The following is a 21,817-nucleotide window of genomic DNA, read 5'->3' on the forward strand; positions in this document are numbered from 1 at the left end:
CATTGAGACATTTCAGCCAGCAGCGACAATAGTCAGAGGCATGAGTTATAAGGGGAAGTGAACTGATTTGCAGATAGGCTGTGGATGAGCACAGACTGAAGAAAAAGCAATTACGCAATCACAATAAAATAACTCTAATTTGTTGACCTTCCAATCCATCAGCATTAAGATGAGTATTCAGTATTTACTATATGAAGACTCGTACTTTTGGGTATCACGAGTGAATATTGTAATAGTGTACATGGTACACCTAAAAGGTGCCTAGTAAAAAAAAAGCATTTAACTATTAAAAAGAACTTCTGTTATTTTCTCAATTTAACTGCCAGGAGTTCATTTGTGGAATAGATCTACAAAAACTTCAGTTCAGACACAGTCACATTACAGAGAGTATGAGAACCAATTTTATGTCACCTGGATTGTTCTGTTCAAACACGTTGCAGGTAAGCAATAGTCATGCAAGTAGGCTTACCGTCAGCATCAGATGCCACATGTTCATATCATGAACTCCCTCTGATATAACCAGAATAACATGACAAACAGATGCCATGAAAACGCCAAGCTAGAATGATTCCTTGCAGCAATCCAAAGTTGATTAACTCTATTAGGTCCGCTACAGAACTTCAAAAACTGTTAAATACACTTAATATGTTTATATGATCTTGTGCTCGAGAATAAAATTAAAGGAAGCAAAGCATTAAATTTTTTTACCTGAATACCCATCAGTTCATGAGCCAGATCAGCTGACAAGGACTCGCCATGTAATATAGAAATTGTTGATGAGCCATCAGGCCTCATCATTTCAGCCAAAACAGAAGGACTAAAAATAGGCTGCATGAAGAAGAATTTTGTTAATAATACCCAGAAAAATCCATACATAAACAAACAATAAAATAATCTATAAATATCTATAACACCAAAGAAATAGCAAAATGAAAACCATAGTTGTCACGGCGGCATGGCGGTCCAAGGCGGTGGAGGCCTGTCACGGCGGCATGGCGGTAGAGCGGCCGCCTAAGCGGAGCTTAAGTGGTAAAGGCGGTCTAGTGTTAGTTTTCTCCCTCCCCTCCCCCCAAAACACTCAATAGTCAGTCCATGATGGCATGATGCATCACAGTATCATACCTTATATCATTACAAATTAAATTTAAGCCACCTCAAGTCATCAAAATGAAAAATCATACATGACACATAAAAATTCAAAATAATCAAACATCATAATTTAATTAAAAAACTAAAAGACATAGCACAAAATCACAAATGACTAATCAAGTAATCAAATACTCAAATACTCCAGACTTCAAGAGTCAAGTTAAGTGTCAATGTCAAAGACTCAAACTATCCATAATATCCAAATACATATGTCAAATGATTTAATCAAAATCATCATCAAGTAAATTAGAAGCTGGTAAATGATCATGATCTTCTTCTTGTTGTTCCATGGAACCACGTGCCCTTTCTCCAAAATTATCTATGACATCCTCGTCGTCATTCATATCTTCCCCTTCTACCATATCTCCATCTGATCCTGAATCATCTTCAACAGTAGCCGAAGCCGTCTGGGCCATCTCTCGATTACGACGTGCGTAAGAGGTGATTGCTCCAGAGGTTGATGGTTGAGCTCTCCTTGCACGGTTTTGGCCTTCAAATGATGTAGATGCCCCCATTGCTCTATCAGCAGCGCCCCATGTGAGATCATTCTGGGGATGGACTAAATCATCCATTGGTTGGCTAACCATCCACTCACTAGTCCAGTCTAACTCATCAAGCAATAGGGAATCATAATTTCTATTCTCCTCACGCCTTTGTCGAAACCTTTCTTGAAGGCGGCGATTGTATTGAACATAGACTAGATCATTCAAACGTTCATGTTCTAGTCTATTCCTCTTCTTGGTGTGAATCTGAATTCAATAAAGGATCCCAAGTCATTCTTCTATAAACTAATAACAAAATTAAAAGTCTAAAAATAAAAAAAATAAATGTAATCACAAAATACTTACAAAATCAAATGTGCTCCAGTTGCGCTCACAACCAGAAGAGGTACAACAAAGGCCCAGCAAACGCCGTGCAATCCTTGAAAGCTCAATAGCATCACCTCCATGTGTATCCCACCAAAGAACTATAAAGTATAATTGTATAAATATAATAAAAAGAATTGGATAAATATATCATACAAAGTAGGTACAAACTACAAACAAAATAACTAAATAATATAAAATAATTAGGCAATTAGCTACTTACTAGGATTCATAGTTGTCCGTTGTCTAATGGCCATACTGATCGAAAAAAGACCTCAAGCATTTCTATATTCACCAGCCTGATGTAATATCTTATCTTGTAAAGATGGATCAGGCACTAATCTTGAAGTGACTTGATTAAAAGCCGTTTGTAAAGTCTGTCTCATTTGATAATCCTCAGCTTTTGAATACTGAAAAAACTTCCCAGGATTAAGAAACAATGCAAGCATACAATGGGCGCTCCATCTGACACTCCCATCGCCTATTAACAATATTTATGACTTTCTTCCACAACCTCTCTTTATCCCTAAAATTTTTCTTAATCATCTTTTTAGCCTCTTCCATGGCAACATAGACTTCAGGCAAGGCAGGCTTCTCATCAACATCTACAATCCTCAAAACAACAATAAGTGATTTTGATGCTCTGATACAGTCTTCCACACCATTCCAAAATGTAATTGCAAAGACCGTTTCAGCCACTTTCTTTCCTGCCTCTGTCTTTGCCAAATTAGAATGCTTCCAATTATCGGAAATAAATAAATGCCTCAAGTCATCCTTATGCCTCAATAAGCTCTGGAGTGTTAGAAATGAAGTTGCAAATCTTGTTACAACAGCCCTCACAAGATCTCTCCCATTTGTTTTAGCTCTCAGGGCATCTAGAAGGCGTGTATGTCGGTAGATGAATGTAGTTATTTTCCTAGCCTTCACTATCACCTTCTTGTATGCCTTCAAGTTCCCAATATCTTCCAACATAAGATCAATGCAGTGGGCTGCACAAGGAGTCCAATAGAGCCTTGTCCTCTTCTCAATCAACAATGCACCAGCTGCTTTATAATTGGCAGCATTATCTGTAACAACTTGCACAACATATTCTTTCCCAATTTCTTCTACCTTGCTATCAAGTAATTGAAACAAGGTATTTGCATCTTGTACATAACTTGATGCATCCACAGAACCCATAAAATAAGTCCCCTCCAGACAGTTGACAAGGAAGTTGATCAAATGTCTTCCCTTTTTATCTGTCCACCCATCAGACATGAGTGTACATCCAAACTGCTTCCAATACCCTTCATAGGTCTTTTTCATCTCTGCAGTTCTCTCCTTTGCTGACTTTAACAAAGGCACCCTCGCTTCATGATAAGTAGGGGGCCTATATCCTGGCCCATATTGTGCAACGGATGCAATCATCACTTCAAAGCTTCTTGCCTTTAGTGCATTAAATGGAATGTTACACTCATAAAGCCAATCCACAATATGATTATCAACTCTCTTTTTCTCTTCAGCTGATCTCATCCGGTTCTCTATTGTAGTTTGGTTACGGCCTTTAAGCCTCCTGTCAGCAACCACTTGTTCAGGGGTCCGTCTCACATGAGCATCCATAGGACCGCTTACTTGTGGCTGAATTATGACAGTCTTCTTTCTCTTTGCAGCTGTCCTAGAGCTTGGAATAACTTTGGAAGAAGATTGAGACCTACCATCACATAATTTAAAGTTATGCTGCTATATGAACATAATAAAGACAAAAGGGTGACAGCCATCTAAGGAAATGATGACTGAATGAAAATGATGTCAACCAAAAAGAAATATAATACACCCAGAGTAGAGGATCATATTCAAGCCAAACAAGATATGGAATAAGCACACACCCAAGGGTCACCAATCACATTCTCCACAAGAAATGAACTATTGAACATGCACTAAGCAGCGGCAGTGGTTGAGGGCCGATAGGAGAAGGGAAAAGTAGTAGGGGAAGGACAAGGAGATCACACAATCACACACTCTTACAGAGTAAAACTCAATAAACCTCTATTCAATTCATATCCCAATGTTGCGTTACATGCAAGTATTTAGAGGGAAAAATAACAAGACTCCTAGTCCTAGTTAGACTATGAAACTTAAATAACTTGCAACTCAAACTCTAACTCTATCTAACTCCTATGTATGCAACTCAAAATAAATAAAGACTTAAATAAATACCTATAATATAACTAATTCCAACCCTTGTTGGACCAAAAACCATTGGACTGGTTCTATCTAGGCTTCGGTCTCCAAAGCCTATCATACTGGTCTAACCAGCCAAGTGATATTGCACCAATTCTCCTCTGAAAAAAACTCAACTCCATTGAGTTTGGATAATAACCAAGGAGGCCATCTGAAGCAACACGCTGGAGGAGGAACGAATCCGCTACTTTCTTGAGTTAAATGTCAGGGAGATCCTTAGCAGGAATAAACTTCATGGTTTTGTTGTCGTGCTTGAAGGAGTAGGTATTCACATACTCTCAATGTTGTGCCTTCTTATAAAACAACCACAATTGACCAAGAAGATTATGACATACCTTCAGGAGGAGGGTCTAGACAAGGTAAAAGGTACTGCCCTCACAGGCGTTGATCACATGATCACAAACATTTCCTTATGATTAGTACAACTCCCATAGAAACACATCATACAAAGAGGAAGACTTACTACTAGAGTTGGGTTATGTTGCATATAGGTTGTCATTGTTGGCAACCAAGTGTAGAGCAGTGTTGAGTTGGCCAGTCTTGAGGCTATGGCAGTGTCCAGTGGGTCAGGAAGTGTTGCTGGTAGCAGTTCAGAGCATTGCAAGCATGGTCAGGTGATACAAAGTGTTTGGAGGCTTATGGAGTCATACTTGTATCCTAATTCACAGGTCACTGCAGCTATGGTATCTTCAAGGATCTTTTCAGTGGGTCCCGCAGCAGAATTTGGAAGAGCTATGAACTGGAGAAAGTTAGTTCGTCGAGTCCTCTTTCCATCAGTTCAAACGGTTTGTTAATCCGATGTAAAACGAGGGAACTATGAATTTTTTTATATGGGTGCGCAGAAAAGAAGCAAATCTGGAACTTTTTGGAATTTAATACATGCTCTCAGCCAGCAACATAGATAATAGATTCAGTTTTTATCTCAGGGGTTTATTTTGCAAATATATATTAGTTATGTCTACAGTGGCATAAAAAAGGTGAAAAAAGGGGGTTTTTATGAAATTATCAAGAAGTTGGAGAGATTTCAAAAAGGTGGGTCACATGAAGTTCATGAGTGGCTGTTTTAAAATGTTTTTTTGAAGTCTTAGATTCCTTTTTGGAACTTTTGATTAGCTCTCCAAAAAGGTTTCTCGTAAACCGTGCAAGTCACTTTCCATCTTTTGAGAAGTTCTTTAATCAATGCTAGATTGAAGATTCCTTTTATGGAAATTCCATTGGCCCATCTAAAAAGGGCTATTTAGTCCTTTACATGATCTTTTGTTAAAAGAAAGAGAAGTGGTTTTCTTCTTCAGATGAGTAGAGCTACAGAACCGTGAGAAGAGAAAAAAAGAAAGAAAAGGGAAAAAGGGTTTTCCATTTTTAGAAGAAACAAGCAACCAAAAATGGAATGAATCTCTCCCTCTCTCTCAAGCTTGGATTTTGAAGAACAGAAGGCTATTTTCATATGCATAAAAACTTATTCCAAATGGGTTGTTGAAGATTGAGAATAGTTATTGAAGCTCTGTTTATGGAGAAATTGGGGTGTTGATTGTGTTTTTGAGAAAATACAAGAAGAGGAAGACAAGAAGAAAGGAGCTATTGTGGTCCCCTCATGGTAGTGCTTACTTGAAAGCTCAAATCTCTCCACAAAGGACAGAATTGATACTTCCAGTGGGCTCCAGTTGATCTCTGTAAAGCTCAAACCTCTTGTGTGAGGGTTGTAAACATTCTTATCACTCCTTATTTATTTATGCTTCATCCCTGTTAGTGATGTATGCTAGAAATAGGTGAACATTGTTGATAGACCTATTCTAGTTTGTGCTTATTTGTAGGGCATTGCTATAAGCCCAAAACCCTATTGTTTTTGCTCTGTATTTAGTAGGTGATAAATACTGGGAGTGGGTGCTCTTAGGCAGTGGGTACTTTTTATACTGGCATTAATTGCCCTCTCAGTTCTATGCTGAGAAAATTTGGTGTGGGTGCTCCCAGTTGTAGGTGCAGCAAAAGTTGAGTATTGAGCAAATAGGAAGCCCATAGTAGCATTGCTCCATGGATGTAGGCAATTTGCCGAACCACGTATATCTTATATTGTGCGCGTGGATTTGTGTGTTTGTTTATCTTGCATTTGAAGTGTGTGGGCTGCAGGATGGGTGTACACACTTGATAGAGCCTTTCAGTCTGGCTGGGGTGTGTACACGACTTTGTGATTTGTATTCAGATCCTCTCAGTTACTACCAGTGCCAGTGGGAAAGAAATTGAAAGAATTGGATCACTGATTCACCCCCACTCTCAGTGATAGCCATCGAACAACAATTGGTATCAGAGCTTGGGACTCAGTGACAGCTTCAGAGGCAGCTGAGTGATTCAGGGTCAGTATGGTTTCAGGAGAAGGGTCTTCAAGAAAGGCACCATACTTTGATGGAACAAATTATGTTTCTTGGAAGAACAGAATAGAGACCTATCTAGGGTTTCTTGGATATGATGTTTGGACTTTAGTGTTCCATGAATACACCATGACTGGTGTTGCACCTACAGATAACCAAGAGAAGAAGAAATATGAAAACAACTGTAGAGCCATGCATGCAATCAAAGGTGCTCTTATTGACAGTGAGTTTGTAAAAGTGATGGAATGCAAGTCTGCCAAACGACTCTGGGACAAGCTAAAAAGCATCTACGAAGGAGATACAAAAATCAAAGAAGCTAAGCTCCAACTTTATAGAGCTCAGTTTGAAGGATTGAAGTTGTTGAATGAAGAAAACATTGAAGATTATATGCTTAGAGTCAATGGGGTTGTAAACTCCATCAGAGGACTGGGAGAGAGTCTAACAGACTTTGTTGTTGTGAAGAAAATTCTTAGATCTGTACCAGACAGACTTGACTCTAAGGTTTCAGCTATTGAGGAAGCTAAGGATCTGGAAGTACTTAGCTTAGATCAGCTACATGGGATCTTTACAACTTATGAGATGAGAAAAGGCAAAGGAAAGTCAGTTGACAAAGAGGTAGCATTTAAGGCAATGAAGAAATTGAAAATAAAAGAGTAACCTGAAAGTGAAGAAGAAGACAGTGATGATGATGATGAGGTCATAGCCCACTTCACCAGAAAACTAAAAAAGGGGACAGGGAAGTATAAAAATAAACTTCCATTTAAGTGTTTCAACTGTGATAAAGTCGGACACTTTGCAGCTAAATGTCCCCACAAAGGGCAAATGGAGAGTGATGATGAAGAAGAAAAGAAAACAAGTTTCAAGGGAAAGAAGAAGAAGAAGTTTTTCTCCAAGTCATCCAAGAAAAATCAATTCAAGAAAAGAAGCTTCATTTCTAAGAAGAGAAATGACACATCTGAGGAAAAATCTGAAGATGAATCAGATGATGATGTAGATGAGCATGCCATTTTTATGGTGTTTGAAGAAAAAGAGGATGAATCACCAAAAACATGCACAACTTCTGAAGAAGAAGGAGAAGTGAACTTTAAAGAAGAGTTTAGAGCTGCTCTCAAAGAGCTCAAGAAAGAAAGAAAGAAGGTTAAACAAGTTTCACAAAATCTTAAGGAACAAGAACAATCAGTTCTTTAGTTGAAAAAGCAAGCACATGAATCAAAAAACAATTCTAGAAGATCTTGAAGAGAAATTATCACAGAAAACTACAGAATGCACAAAGCTTGAGTCAGAAAATCTATCTCTAAAGGCTAAATTGGAAGAAGAGTCCAATATCCCAGCTGAATATTTTGATTTCCAGAAGGAGATTGATGCTCTCAAGGCAAAGGTAGCAGAGTTTGAAAATGACTCAAGTATACATGACATAGAAAAATCTTCACAGGTGCATCCCAGTAGTAAGAAGCTTGATGAGATCCTTAGTGTTCAGAGATCAGCTTACAACAAATTCGGTCTTGGATTTGTAGGGGAATCATCAAAGAATGCCAAGAGAAAAGGAAAAGGCACGCTCAGAATCCTATTACTGTGAAAGACAAGAGAGTTGAGAAAAACCAAACTCCACCCCATAAGACTAACCATGTTAAACAACAAATAGCATGACCAGGCAGGAGAGTAGAGAACTTTGCTTATTACTATCTTTCTCAACAGAAAGCTAGAAATTTTGTTGATCACAGAGCTCAATACAAATGGCAAAGAGAGCCAATGAGACAAAGACAGTTCTTTCAAGGTCATTGTTTAAAGTGTAATACTTTTGGACACAGAATTTCAGATTGCAAATTCAATCTTGGTCCACCAAACTTTGCTGATAGGAATCATTTTGCACCCTTGATGGATGTGATGGTTGAGTGCTACAGATGTAGCAATTATGGACATATTGCCAGGGATTGCAGAACTGTATTTCCTCCACAGAGATCATATAACAAAGATAGACAGGGCAATGTCAAAAGTGTTAAAGCAACCAAGCCTAAGAAACAGATTCCTAGAGAGAAGCAACTACAGAAACCTCAATCAAAAAGCAGAGTTTGGGTTTAGAAGAGCAGTGCAGAAAAGGGCAACAGTTCTATGGCTGTATAAACAGCTTTCAGAGCTCAAGGGGACTCAACACCATGGATTCTTGATAGTGGCTGCTCAAGTCACATGACAGGAGACAAGAAGAGGTTTGAGAAGTTAGAGACCTATGCAGGTGGGTTAGTGAAGTTTGGGAACAATGATGGTGCTAAAATAGTTAGAAAGGGTACCATTAGGCTCAACAATGGGAAGGTGCAACCCCAAAATGTGTTGTATGTGGAAGGGCTTAAACATAACTTACTCAGTATCAGTCAAATCTGTGATAGGGGACATGAAGTGGTGTATAATAGCCAGGGCTGTGAAATTAGAAGAACAAGCACAGGGAAGTTGATGGCCACGGGAAAGAGAACTCCAGGGAATCTCTACGCCTTGACAGAGACAGTTAAAGACACTTGTATGCTAAGCACGGAGGAAGAGACATGGTTATGGCTCAGGAGGCTTGGACATATTGGGTTTAACAGTCTTGGAAAAATTTCTTCAAAGAAGGCTGTTAGAGATATACATATTTTGAAAAAGCCATTAAACCATATCTGTGGTTCTTGTTAGAAAGGGAAACAGACTAGAGTATCTTTCAAGTCAAAAGAGTATCATACTAGTCAACCATTGGAGTTGGTACACACTGATATATGTGTTCCTATGAGGACACAAAGCATCACAGGAGAGAGATATTTTATCTTATTTATTGATGACCACTCTAGAATGACATGGGCATATTTCTTGAAGCACAAATCAGAAGCACTAGAAGTTTTCAAAGTCTTCAAAAAGCAAGTTGAGAAACAGACAGGAAAAGTGATTAAATGTCTGAGATCTGATAGAGGAAGTGAGTACACCTGGACAAACTTCAAAGAATATTGTTATGAAAATGGCATCAAAAGTCAGACCTCAGCTGCAAGAACACCTCAACAAAATGGTGTTGTAGAAAGGAAGAACAGGACTATTCAAAAGATGGCCAGGACCATGTTGATTGAAAATGACATGGGTAACAAATTTTGGAGAGAAGCAGTACATACTGCAGTATATATTCACAACAGGTGTATGTTGAGAGCTCATGAGAACAATACTCCCTATGAGATTTGGTTTGGCAAGAAAGCTACAGCAAGACATTTCAAAGTCTTTGGTAGCAAGTGCTACATCAAAAATACCAATCAAGATTTGGGGAAGTTTGATGATAGAGCTGATGAGGGCATCTTTCTAGGCTACTCCACCACAAGCAAAGCCTACAGATGCTACAACAAAAGACTTGCCAAAATTGTGGAAAGTGCAAATGTCAAGGTTGATGAGAAAAGAGATTCCTCTACTAGCTCAGGAGTTGATTCTATTGAAGTTGAAGACCTCACTGAGGTAAGTGAAGCAGGTGAGGATAGGCAAGAAGGAAGAGATGAACATGATAAGCCTGACACTGAGGCAGATGAGCAAGAAAGGCAAAGCAGGACTGTTAAGAATCATCCAGAAAATCAAATCATAAGTGATCCTAGTGCAGGGATGAGAACTAGGAGTGCAGGTAAGCAAACTAGAAGAGTGTACTCCAACACCTACTCTCTTCTCTCACAGGTTGAGCCAAGAACTGTTGAGGAGGCAAGTAGAGATGAGAGCTAGATGAAAGCCATGAATAAAGAGCTTGACCAAATTGAAAGAAATCACACATGGGACTTAGTTCCTAAGCCAGTTGACAAAAATGTAATTGGCACAAAATGGGTCTTCAGAAACAAACTCAATGAAGATGGTCAAGTTGTAAGAAACATGGCTAGACATGTAGGCAAGGGATATGCTCAAGTAGAAGGTATTGATTTTGAGGAGACTTTTGCTCCAGTGGCAAGACTTGAGGCAATTAGATTATTCCTAGCACTTGCAGTTCACAAAGGTTTCAAGGTCTATCAGATGGATGTTAAGTCTGCTTTCTTGAATGGCACATTGGATGAAGAAGTTTACATAGAGCAACCGGATGGATACCAACTCAGTAAAGATTCTACATTTGTCTGCAGGTTGAGGAAGGCTTTATATGGGCTGAAACAAGCTCCCAGAGCTTGGTATGCTAGATTGGACACCTATTTATGTCATTTGGGTTTCAAAAAGGGCATGGTGGACAGTAATTTGTATGTGAAATCAAATATAGACAGCCAGATTGTGGTAGTTGTATGTAGATGACATCATTTTTGGTGGCCACAAGGATGAGATGTGTAGAGACTTTGCAAAGAAGATGAAGGCAGAATTTGAAATGTCTATGTTGGGTGAACTCTCAATCTTTTTGGGGTTGCAGATCAGTCAGCTAAAAGAAGGAATTTTTATCTGTCAATCCAAGTATGTGAGAGAAATATTGAAAAGATTCACCATGGAAGACTGCAAACCTGTCAATACACCCATGATGACTGGATGCAAGTTAACTAAAGATGATGCATCCCCATCAGTTGATCACACCACTTATAGGTCAATGATTGAAAGTCTCTTGTACTTGACAGCTAGTAGACCTGATATTTTGTAGGCCATGTGTATGGTTGCAAGATTTCAAGCTGGGCCCAAAGAAACTCATGTAGCAGCTATAAAGAGAATCTTTAGGTACTTAAAAGGTACCAATGACTATGGCCTGTGGTATCCCAAAACCAAAAACTTCACACTGTCAGCTTTTTCATGTGCAGACTGGGCAGGTGATGTGAATGACAGAAAAAGTACCAATGAAGGTGCATTTTATTTGGGTGGCAGTTTAGTGGCTTGGCATAGCAAGAAGCAAGATTCGGTCTCCCTTTCTACTACAGAGGCTGAGTATATAGCAGCCACATCATGCTGTACACAGGTGTTATGGATGAAATAGATGATGAAGGATTTGAGTGTTGAGCTTGATAGACCTGTGGTGATTTATTGTGATAATACAAGTGCTATCAACATCTCAAAGAATCCAGTCATACACTCCAAGACAAAGCATATTGCAATCAGATATCACTTTTTGAGAGAGGTCACAGAAGGAGTAGTGAGATTGAAGTTTATCCCCACAGCAGAACAATCAGCAGATATTTTCACAAAACCATTACCCAAGGAGTAGTTTGAGTTCCTCAGACAGAAGTTGGGAGAGGTTCTTATTCCAAGGCATTGAGGTGCGGAGGGATAGGGGGAACATGCTTATTGTAGATGATTTGCTCCCATTCTGGGCTCAGGGGGAGTCCTTGTACATGCTTATTGTAGATGATTTGCTCCCATTATGGGCTCAGGGGGAGTCCTTGTACATCCCTTTGTACTTGTTGTCAAAGGGGGAGAGAGAGTCCTCAATACTGTATGGGGAGAATTCCAGTCCTCAGTAGGGGGAGAAAATGCAAGTTTTGCAAGCAGGGGGAGTTTGAGTATATGTTGTGTATGATTGTAGATGTATGCACACAGTTGATGAGAAGGCTGCCAACAAGGAATCTAAGACTTTAAAAAAGCTTTTTAAAACAGCCACTCATGAACTTCACGTGACCCACTTTTTTTAAATCTCTCCAACTTCTTGATAATTTCATAAAAACCCCTTTGTTTCACCTTTTTTATGCCACTGTAGACATAACTAATATATATTTGCAAAATAAACCCCTAAGATAAAAACTGAATCTATGTTGTTGGTCGAGAGCATGTATTGAATTCCAAAAAGTTCCAGATTTGCTTCTTTTCTGTGCACTCATACGAAAAAATTCATAGCTCCCTCATCTGACATCGAAATAACGAACCGTTTGAACCGATGGAAAGAGGACTCGACGAACTAATTTTCTCTAGTTCATAGTTTTTCCAAATTCTGCTGCGGGACCCACTGAAAAAATCCCTAAAGATACCATAGCTGCAGTGACCTGTGAATTAGGACACAAGTATGACTCCATAAGCCACCAAACACTTTGTATCACTGCTGCCCATACTTGCAATGCTCTGAACTACTGCCCATGCTTGCAATGTTGTTCGATGGCTATCACTGAGAGGGGGGGTGAATCAGTGATCCAATTCTTTCAATGTCTTTCCCACTGGCACTGGTAGTAACTGAGAGGATCTAAATACAAATCACAAAGTCGTGTACACACCCCAGCCAGACTCAAAGGCTCTACCAAGTGTGTACACCCATCCTGCAGCCCACATACTTCAAATGCAAGATAAACAAACACACAAATCCACGCGCACAACACAACATATACGTGGTTCGGCAAATTTCCTACATCTACGGAGCAATGCCACTATGGGCTTCGTATTTGCTCAATACTCAACTTTTGCTGCACCTACAGCTGGGAGCAACCTCACCCAATTTTCTCAGCATAGAACTTAGAGGGCAATTAATGCCAGTACAAAAAGTACCCACTGCCTGAGAGCACCCACTCCCAGTATTTAGCACCCACTAAATACAGAGCAAAAACAATAGGGTTTTGGGCTTATAACAATGCCTTATAAATAAGCACAAACTAGAATAGGTCTATCAACAATGTTCAACTATTTCTAGCATACATCACTAACAGGGATGAAGCATAAATGAATAAGGAGTCATAAGAATGCTTACAACCCTCACGCAAGAGGTTTGAGCTTTACAGAGATCAACTAGAGCCCACTGGAAGTATCAATTCTGTCATTTGTGGAGAGATTTGAGCTTTCAAGTAAGCACTGCCATGAGGGGACCATAATAGCTCCTTTCTTCTTGTCTTCTTCCTCTTCTTGTATTTTCTTAAAAACACAATCAACACCCCAATTTCTCCATAAACAGAGCTTCAATAACTATCCTCAATCTTCAACAACCCATTTGGAATAAGCTTTTATGCATATAAAAACACCCTTCTATTCTTCAAAATCAAAGCTTGAGAGAGAGAGAGAGAGAGATTCATTCCATTTTTGGTTGCTTGTTTCTTCTAAAAATGGAAAACCCTTTTTCCCTTTTCTTTCTTTTCTTCTCTTCTCACGGTTCTGTAGCTCTACCCATCTGAAGAAGAAAACCACTTCTCTTTCTTTTAACAAAAGATCATGTAAATGACTAAATAGCCCTTTTTAGATGGGCCAATGGAATTTCCATAATAGTAATCTTCAATCTAGCATTGATTAAAGAACTTCTCAAAAGATGGAAAGTAACTTTCACGGTTTACGAGAAACCTTTTTGGAGAGCTAATCAAAAGTTCCAAAAAGGAATCTAAGACTTTAAAAAAGCATTTTAAAACAGCCACTCATGAACTTCACGTGACCCACCTTTTTGAAATCCATCCAACTTCTTGATAATTTCATAAAAACTCCCTTGTTTCACCTTTTTTATGCCACTGTAGACATAACTAATATATATTTGCAAAATAAACCCCTGAGATAAAAACTGAATCTATGTTGCTGGCCGAGAGCATGTATTGAATTCCAAGAAGTTCCAGATTTGCTTCTTTTCTGCGCACCCATACTAAAAAATTCATAACTCCCTCATCTGACATCGGATTAACGAACCGTTTGAACCGATGGAAAGAGGACTCTACGAACTAGCTTTCTCCAGTTCATAGCTCTTCCAAATTCTGCTGCGGGACCCACTGAAAAAAATCCCTACAGATACCACAGCTGCAGTGACTTGTGAATTAGGACACAAATATGACTCTATAAGCCTCCAAACACTTTGTATCACTGCTGCCCATGCTTGCAATGCTCTGAACTGCTACCAACAACACTTCCTGAGCCATTGGACACTACCATAGCCTCAAGACTGGCCAACTCAACACTGCTCTGTACTTGGTTGCCAACAATGACAACCTATATGCAACAATCTCCCCCTTTGGAGTTGTTGGCAACCTTCTCATCAACTGTGTGGAGGCTTATGATACAAAGTGTTATACTACTGAATTGCAAACATATAAAGTACTAGTGGCAAACCTAATACATATTCAAAACCAATTATTCTAAAGTAATATTACCATAGTTGTCACGGCGTCACGGCGATCCAAGTCGGTGGAGGGGTGTCACGTCGATATATCGACATGTCGCCCGCCATGGCGTTGCCATGGCGAGCATGTCGACCATGTTTTATTTTTTATTTTCTCTATTTTTAATGTGTTAATAGATGTATACTCAAGCCATGTTTTATTTTTTCTCTATTGTTTCTCAAGTTTTAAGAAGAAAATTCAGAAATCGAAGAAGAAATCGAAGAGGGAAAGAAGAAATCGAAAGAAATCGAAGAGGGAAAGAAGAAAGGAAGAAGAAATCGAAGAGGGAAAGAAGACAGGAAGAAGAAATCGAAGAAGAAATCGAAGAGGGAAAGAAGAAATCGAAGAGGGAAGAAGAAATCGAAGACAGGAAGAAGAAATCGAAGAGGGAAAGAGAGTCAGGAAGAAGAAATCAAAGAGGGTCGCCATGGCGTAGGTCGCCATGCAGCCCTCTCCAGCGCCAGGACGCCATGACAACTATGAATATTACATATCCATTAACATCCATCGTAATTACATCACTACTAAAACTCTTTACATCAAAATCATTCTCCATGACTCTCAAGCCCTATCTCCAGGGTTTGAGTAGCCCGAGCACTCACAGCCACAGCATCTGGAGTTGTACATAGATACCCTCCAGTGTCATCATTTGTAAAACAACACCAATTGAGGAGTGAGCTAAAAGCCCAATGAGGTGAACATGTTACAATACATTAAGTGTACGAGTGCATAAACAATAATGAGTAGATAAGTTTAATATTTAAGTCCAGTTACTAGTAAACTGCCGAATGTGCACATTTCATCAAAAAAAAAAAAAAACGTTGAGGTAAGTTAGGCCTCACATCACTTATTCTACTCATGTATCCCAGTCACTGTAGTCTAGGAAGGAATGACGCGGATCTTCTTAGATAGACCGCATGGCCATGAGGACACGCTCTATCATTAACTTTTCTAACTAGACCACATGTCCGTGAAGAACTTGCTCTAGAATTACTTGGTTTGCACTAGACCATAGTTCGAAAACTCGTTTCGGGCTGACCGAATAATCCGAAATATTCGAAATTTCGGATATTTCGGGCAAAATTTTGCATTTTTATGTTATGTTTCGGTAGATCATTTCGGTGGGTTTTAGGCCAAGTTAAGGCCTGAAACTTCATGGAAACCATATTTTAGGCTATATAAACACATTTAAATGTTCAAATTGCAAAAATAGTCACCCAAAGTGATGTTTTGGAAATATTCAAAATATCCAAAATTTCGGATATTTCGGTCGAAATTTTGCATTTTTCTGTTATGTTTCGGTAAATCATTTCGGTGGGTTTTAGGCCAAGTTAAGGCCTGAAACTTCATGTAAACCTTATTTTAGGCTATATAAACACATTTAAATGTTCAAATTGCAAAAATAGTCACTCAAAGTGATGTTTTGGATTTACACCATTGATTGGCAATGTACGGTCAAATCCTAATGTATAACTTAGTTAATTACATATACACATTGTTTAAGACTTTAAGTACTAGATGACATAATAAATTAATGATTAATAAGCAATTTAAACAAGTAAATTTACTTGGAAGTTAGAAACATAAATTGAATGACTTATAAGTCATAACTTTAAGTCATAATATTAAAGTACAATAAGTAAATAACAAGTTAAGAAGATGATATCAATATGAGAATATCCCCAATAGTCCAATACAAGTCAAGTAGTTATCTGGTGACTCAAAAATTTCGACACTGTGAAGTTGTAGATCGGCCTCCGGTGTCTAACATATATTAATTTCATCACAAACAAACAAATATTGACCATGCTTCTTTCAAAAAAACATTTTTGGAGAAATTGGTTTTACCTAAAATAGTGGAAAAGCTTCACAAATGTGCTAATGGTATGTTCTCCGGCATAGATGAGGCAAAGATTCGAAGGCAGGTGCAAGAATCAGCAAGGAGAAGTGAAAGGATGAAGAACAAGGAGAAAAAAACCCAAAAAACCAGAGCTTGTTAAGTCTCGGTCAAAATTTCAACAGAGACTAACGAGTTTTGTTATTTATAAAGCTACTTTTGAAAAAGGAATCTCCATATCTCGCGAGATTTCGATTTTGTCTCGAGATATCGCGAGATGGTCGAAATTTCAATCGTGTTTTTGTGTTTTTTTTATTCGAGCTGCTATTTCATTTCGATTAGGTCGAGATACTCAAAATATTCGTCGCGAGATTTAGTACACAGAAGAATCATGTTCTAGAATTACCAACGTATAACATTTTGTAATAGACCACATATTCCAAAAGGAACATGCCCTAGAATTATCATCGTATAATGATCTACACTAGACCACATGTCTAGGAGGAACAAACTCTAGAATTACCATCGAATAAAACCTCATCTAGTACATAACCCTCTATTGGGAAGGGACGGCAGTCACAGCGTATTGTGTTCTCATTTATTTCATTACATTCATTTCTTTCTCCTTTCTTTCTCATAAGTAACTCATAATACTTTCATTTCATTCAATGCATCTCTTATGCATTGTCTAACATTCTATAACATGCTTGAGCAACATCATTACCATAAAACAATTCAAACTAGCTCAAACATTACATTGCATTCAAAGAACATTTAAGAATAACTCATCTCATCATTAAAATCACATATTCTTCTCATAATCTTTAAGCATGTAACATATCCATCTGTGTTACTTGTATTCTTTACATTCTTTAGGTACATACTTCTATACATATCAGGTATCATTCTAATAATATATCACTTCATATATATAATCCCATACAACCATCACTCAATAACCATATTTCCCTCATTTAATCATTAAGCAAATGATATCATACGTATTCTCCACATATCATGCATATCACATCATATAATACATATCCATGTTCCATCATCCAAGTCAAATCTGTGTCCAACCAGTTCCTGGACAGAATGCTCTGCTCGATAGCTAAGTTTCTCCTCTGTTCATTTGAGTATTCAAATGGGGTTTTAACCCTTCTGTAACACATCAAAATGCATTTAATTTTCTGCTCCTACCAGAGTTAAATCCAAACTCAACATCAATTCATCTACAATAGCTCAAAATAAACTTACCATAGAAACAAATTAACTATTCAACCCCTTCTCCCTTCCTCTTACTCAAACTTCTTACAAATTCTGCTTCAAACTATGTACCTAAGTGTACAAGTCTCAAATACCTATGATTTCAGACACCACAGCATGTTAAGAACGTTAGCTAAGAACCAATTCAACATCAAAAGAACAAAATCCAACTAAATAACCTACCTCTTCTTCCTTCTCCTTCTTCTCCTTCTTCTTTCTTTCTTTCTTTCTTTTCTCTAACTCAGCATAGCAAAACCAGCAGTGTTCTAATCTTATGATAGTCTTGCTCATATGAAAATGATAACCAACTTAATTGCTAATTACTAAGTTAACTAAACATCATTGACATGGTCAAACTCAGCTTAATAAACCACTCATACCAAGTCAATGACACCTCATAGCCAGCTCCTTACTTTGCTATGTGGGTAGGTTCCCATTGCCACCACCACCTTGCCATGCACATGGTGGAAGCTTCTCCTCAATGCCACCTCATGCTCTAAGCCATGTGGCTGACAAAGCATTGCCACCACGACCTCTCCCATGCAAATGGTGGCTGTTTAGACTTAGTCAAACAAATTGGCTGACCCCTGATAACTCCTCACCTCTATGCCATGTAGCTACTAACCATGCCACCACCTCATCCCCTTCATGCACCATGTGGCAGCCCTCAAATACAACACATGATCCAATCATGCTAAGCCTCCTCTAATCCCATATTAATCCCCTAATAAATCAATCACTAGACAACATAACTGGTCGTTGCACTTCACAAGGGTCTGAAAGATACTGCAGCGCCACCAATCTTCATCCTCAGTGACTTTCTGAGTGGTAATAACAGGACGAAGAACATAACAGGGATGTCGCTCCTCATCACTATCATTGCCATTGACTTCACCTGGTGCTCGCTCTGATGGTAAATCGACTATCTCAACACCAAGGTGTTCTTCTAAATATAAGGGATAAAAGAATCCTAACCAATATAAGCCACCAAACAGTAGAGACACTGAGCAGTAACATGCCTGTATCCTTTGCATGTAAAACACTGAATAGCAGCCTTTGGCATCACAGAAGAGTTATCGTAACCACGCTGAGGTGGAGAATATGGTCGGATATGTTGTGAAGATGTCCTATCAAAATCACGTCGAGGTGGAATATATAGCCGATTAAGCCATGAAGATGCCATAGATGAACCAGTAGCCAGTGGTTTGTTGAATGACTTCTCTCGGGGAGGGGAGGCCGTTGTTTATTGTAACTGTTACCCCTAGGAAAAGTGGCTGGAAAATTCATTCGATTGTATGGCTGTTTCAGACTTTCTTTTACTTAATATGCAACCTGCACAACATCTTCCATTGTAGGCAATCGACTAGATGCTAGTACAGCACTTATTTAAGGGTGCAAACCATTGTGGAATTGTGCCACCAATACTTCATCCCACTCAAAATCAAATCGAGTGGCGTATTAATAGTCTAGCAACAAATTCCTCAGCTGTTAGTTTGTCCCGTTTCAGCTGTGCAAACCTAGGTGCATGCGCTGCTTGTAGTCTGTAGGTAAGAATCTTTTGTTCATGACTTCGTGCATTTCAGCTCATGTAGTAACTAAACCAATGCCTTTGGTTCGATTCTGTTGTTGTTGCTTGATCTACCAGATTCGAGATGTTACATCCATGCCCTACCCTAACCTATCCATGGGCTTGCATGTAGGTACAGTCCCTACAGAGGGCAATGTTGGTGATTTGGGACAGCAGTTAAAGACACCAACAGACTGATGGTAAGCACTTTTACCTTTATGTTAGACACCCGATCTTATGTGTTTAATATCATGTAATTGAGTGCCTACCCTTTAGGCTTAAACCCTAGAAGATGGGTGTAGAAACAAGAGAAGAAACCCAGCTGCTGGGGCTGCAGCAGACAGCCGGCACATCAAGACAGACCGGCTATGATGTGTCGCCTAGCTCCAACAGCAGAGCTGATTGGTGTTTCGGCTGTGGGGCCCAGTGTGTGGAGTTGGGTTACCATCTTTTGACCCCACATGCTAAGGGCTATGACCATTAAACCGTGCTCAAATTGGAATCCTAATGGTGGACCCACATGGACCTCATTGGGGTTTAATGCATTTCCAATATATATCTGTGACAGGTTGTCCTGTCCAGAGTACAGGATATTCAAATATTCCCATAATTCCTTAACTGTATCAATATGAGTCACCAAGTCTGCAATCTGATTTTCCATTGAATTCAGCATCTGGCTCAAAATTCGTGCACCGACAGTGTCCCATGATGTATCATCAACAGGTTTCGATTTTGTCAAATGATCCTGTTGATCACGGCCAATCAAAGCCAAACGAACCACCTTCTTCCATTGTTGGAAATTTGATATTCCCTCTAACTTTCAATCGGTAATACGATGAGAAAACGAAAGCTCAGTCATTGTAGTCTTGGTCTCAACCATTCTTACTAATTCAGATAATCTTCAAATAGCAAAAACAGCCAAAGAACAATCCACCAAATAATCCCAATGAAAAAAAAATCGAGAATCACCCCCAAAGTATAACACAACTCAAAGCACAAAATCACGATAAAAGAAATATCATTAATACTCCCAATATCGTTGACTTCAAACACTTACTCCATCAACCTTCACGTCCCACAACAACTCAAAATCATCCAAAAATAGACCTAGTTCTTCATATAATCATGAACTAGTCTCTAAACAAAAACCAAAGACAGCATAGGGTGCCGCACCCCTTCAAACGAAAGACTGAATAGTCTACAACTTAATTGGTTTGTAGAAGACACCTTCAGCCACTGTAAAACATCGATCAAAAGAGAACAATAGATCTCTGGAACTCGTGAACCAGTCCCTATCGATCCAGCTCTGATACCATGTAAAATAATTAAAGAGAAAGGAGAGAGGAGAAGAGAGGAGAAGGAGAAGAAGAAGTGCTGCAACAAGTTGGGAGTCACAGCCGTATCTAAGCCTGCCCAAAAAATTCAGTATATTAAGACTAACAATAGGGTAAACAGCAAAAGACCCAAACACCCCTAAGAGGGAAATCGTGAATTAGCTCTAGCACTAATTCACGACTTCCCTTCCCCTTTCACGACAACTTCTAACAAGCTCCAAGCTCTATATCTTCAAATGGAATCCTTCTTCATGGTCTCCATGGTCCTCATTCATGTTCCTTGTAAGAGATCTTCAAACACTTTACATAACAGTTCCTTCCTTGGACCCTCTTTGTAACCTAGGGTTCCAAAGGAAGGAAAGCAAAGGGATAAGAAGCTGATTCGACTCTCAAACCAACAAAGAGTGCTCTGATACCAAGTTGGAAGTTAGAGAGTGCAATGGAACAAGGTAAAGGATGGAAGTAGGAGGTTGGAGAAGAAGAGAGGAAGAAGAGAAGAGAAGAAGAGAAAATGATGCAATATTGTGTGTTGGAGTATTGTCTCCACCACACCTATATTACTTCACTAAGAAATAAAAGAAATTACATACACCTCCCTAGGGAGGTAAAGGTAGAACAGAAAAATACAATATAAAGCTACTAGTTACTAAAGTACCCCTACAACATATAAACTCTAACAGTTATGCGATACTGGGATTTTTGCTACTACTTTAACATATTTATTTGTGACCTTTTGGGTTAACGCTCGCGAGAGCAGTGCCTTGTACCTTGTCTGGGTTCGGGACGTTACAGCATCAATGTTTGGAAGAGCACTCCGACCAATAGCCGATGCATAAGATTTTAATCCCTGGCAAGCAAACCCGCCATACCTCCACCAATACTGACCTTCCTTCCTCCTCCATTACCCCTTACCTCACCAAGTCCTTGAAGGTTTTGAGGACCACCATGCAAATCAATTGACCGAGTATCTCCCTCACCTTCGGTCACCGGATCATCATCACCAAGAGAACCCACCATCACAGCTCTGTCTTCAACATAAGGATAATTCACATTCATTCTCAATCGCTTTCTTGCTCTCTCAAACACCCTCTCTTCCTCACCTCACATGTGCCAAACCTTTAGATCTTTTTCGTACACTCTTGACAATTTTTTTCCATCAAGAACGTCAATTTCTGAAATGGGATTCCAAGATGGAAAGAACTTTCCTTTTTTATTTTGATC

The 21,817-nt window shown here is 39.0% G+C and overlaps 1 protein-coding gene and 2 long non-coding RNA genes across 3 annotated transcripts in view; 1 reads left to right on the top strand and 2 right to left on the bottom strand.

Moving 5' to 3' along the window:
* LOC122672697 (protein SMG9-like) overlaps positions 1-21,817 on the bottom strand; it is an 80,548-nt gene that overhangs the window by 36,162 nt on the left and 22,569 nt on the right. The window contains exons 4-5 of the mRNA XM_043870171.1: positions 709-828; positions 470-559 (exon numbers count right to left, since the gene is read on the bottom strand). Coding sequence (XP_043726106.1) covers positions 470-559; positions 709-828 — 210 coding nt within the window. The remainder of the gene's footprint in view (positions 1-469; positions 560-708; positions 829-21,817) is intronic.
* Positions 1,662-18,108, top strand: LOC122672701. Its single transcript, XR_006334462.1, has 3 exons — positions 1,662-1,892; positions 2,914-2,919; positions 18,097-18,108. It is a non-coding gene; the product is annotated as an uncharacterized LOC122672701 (long non-coding RNA).
* On the bottom strand, positions 1,842-2,038 carry LOC122672699. The gene is made up of 2 exons (XR_006334461.1): positions 1,998-2,038; positions 1,842-1,898 (listed from the first exon to the last, which is right to left on the bottom strand). It is a non-coding gene; the product is annotated as an uncharacterized LOC122672699 (long non-coding RNA).

Source organism: Telopea speciosissima, chromosome 8 (assembly GCF_018873765.1).
Source record: "Telopea speciosissima isolate NSW1024214 ecotype Mountain lineage chromosome 8, Tspe_v1, whole genome shotgun sequence".
NCBI classification, from domain to species: Eukaryota; Viridiplantae; Streptophyta; class Magnoliopsida; order Proteales; family Proteaceae; genus Telopea; species Telopea speciosissima.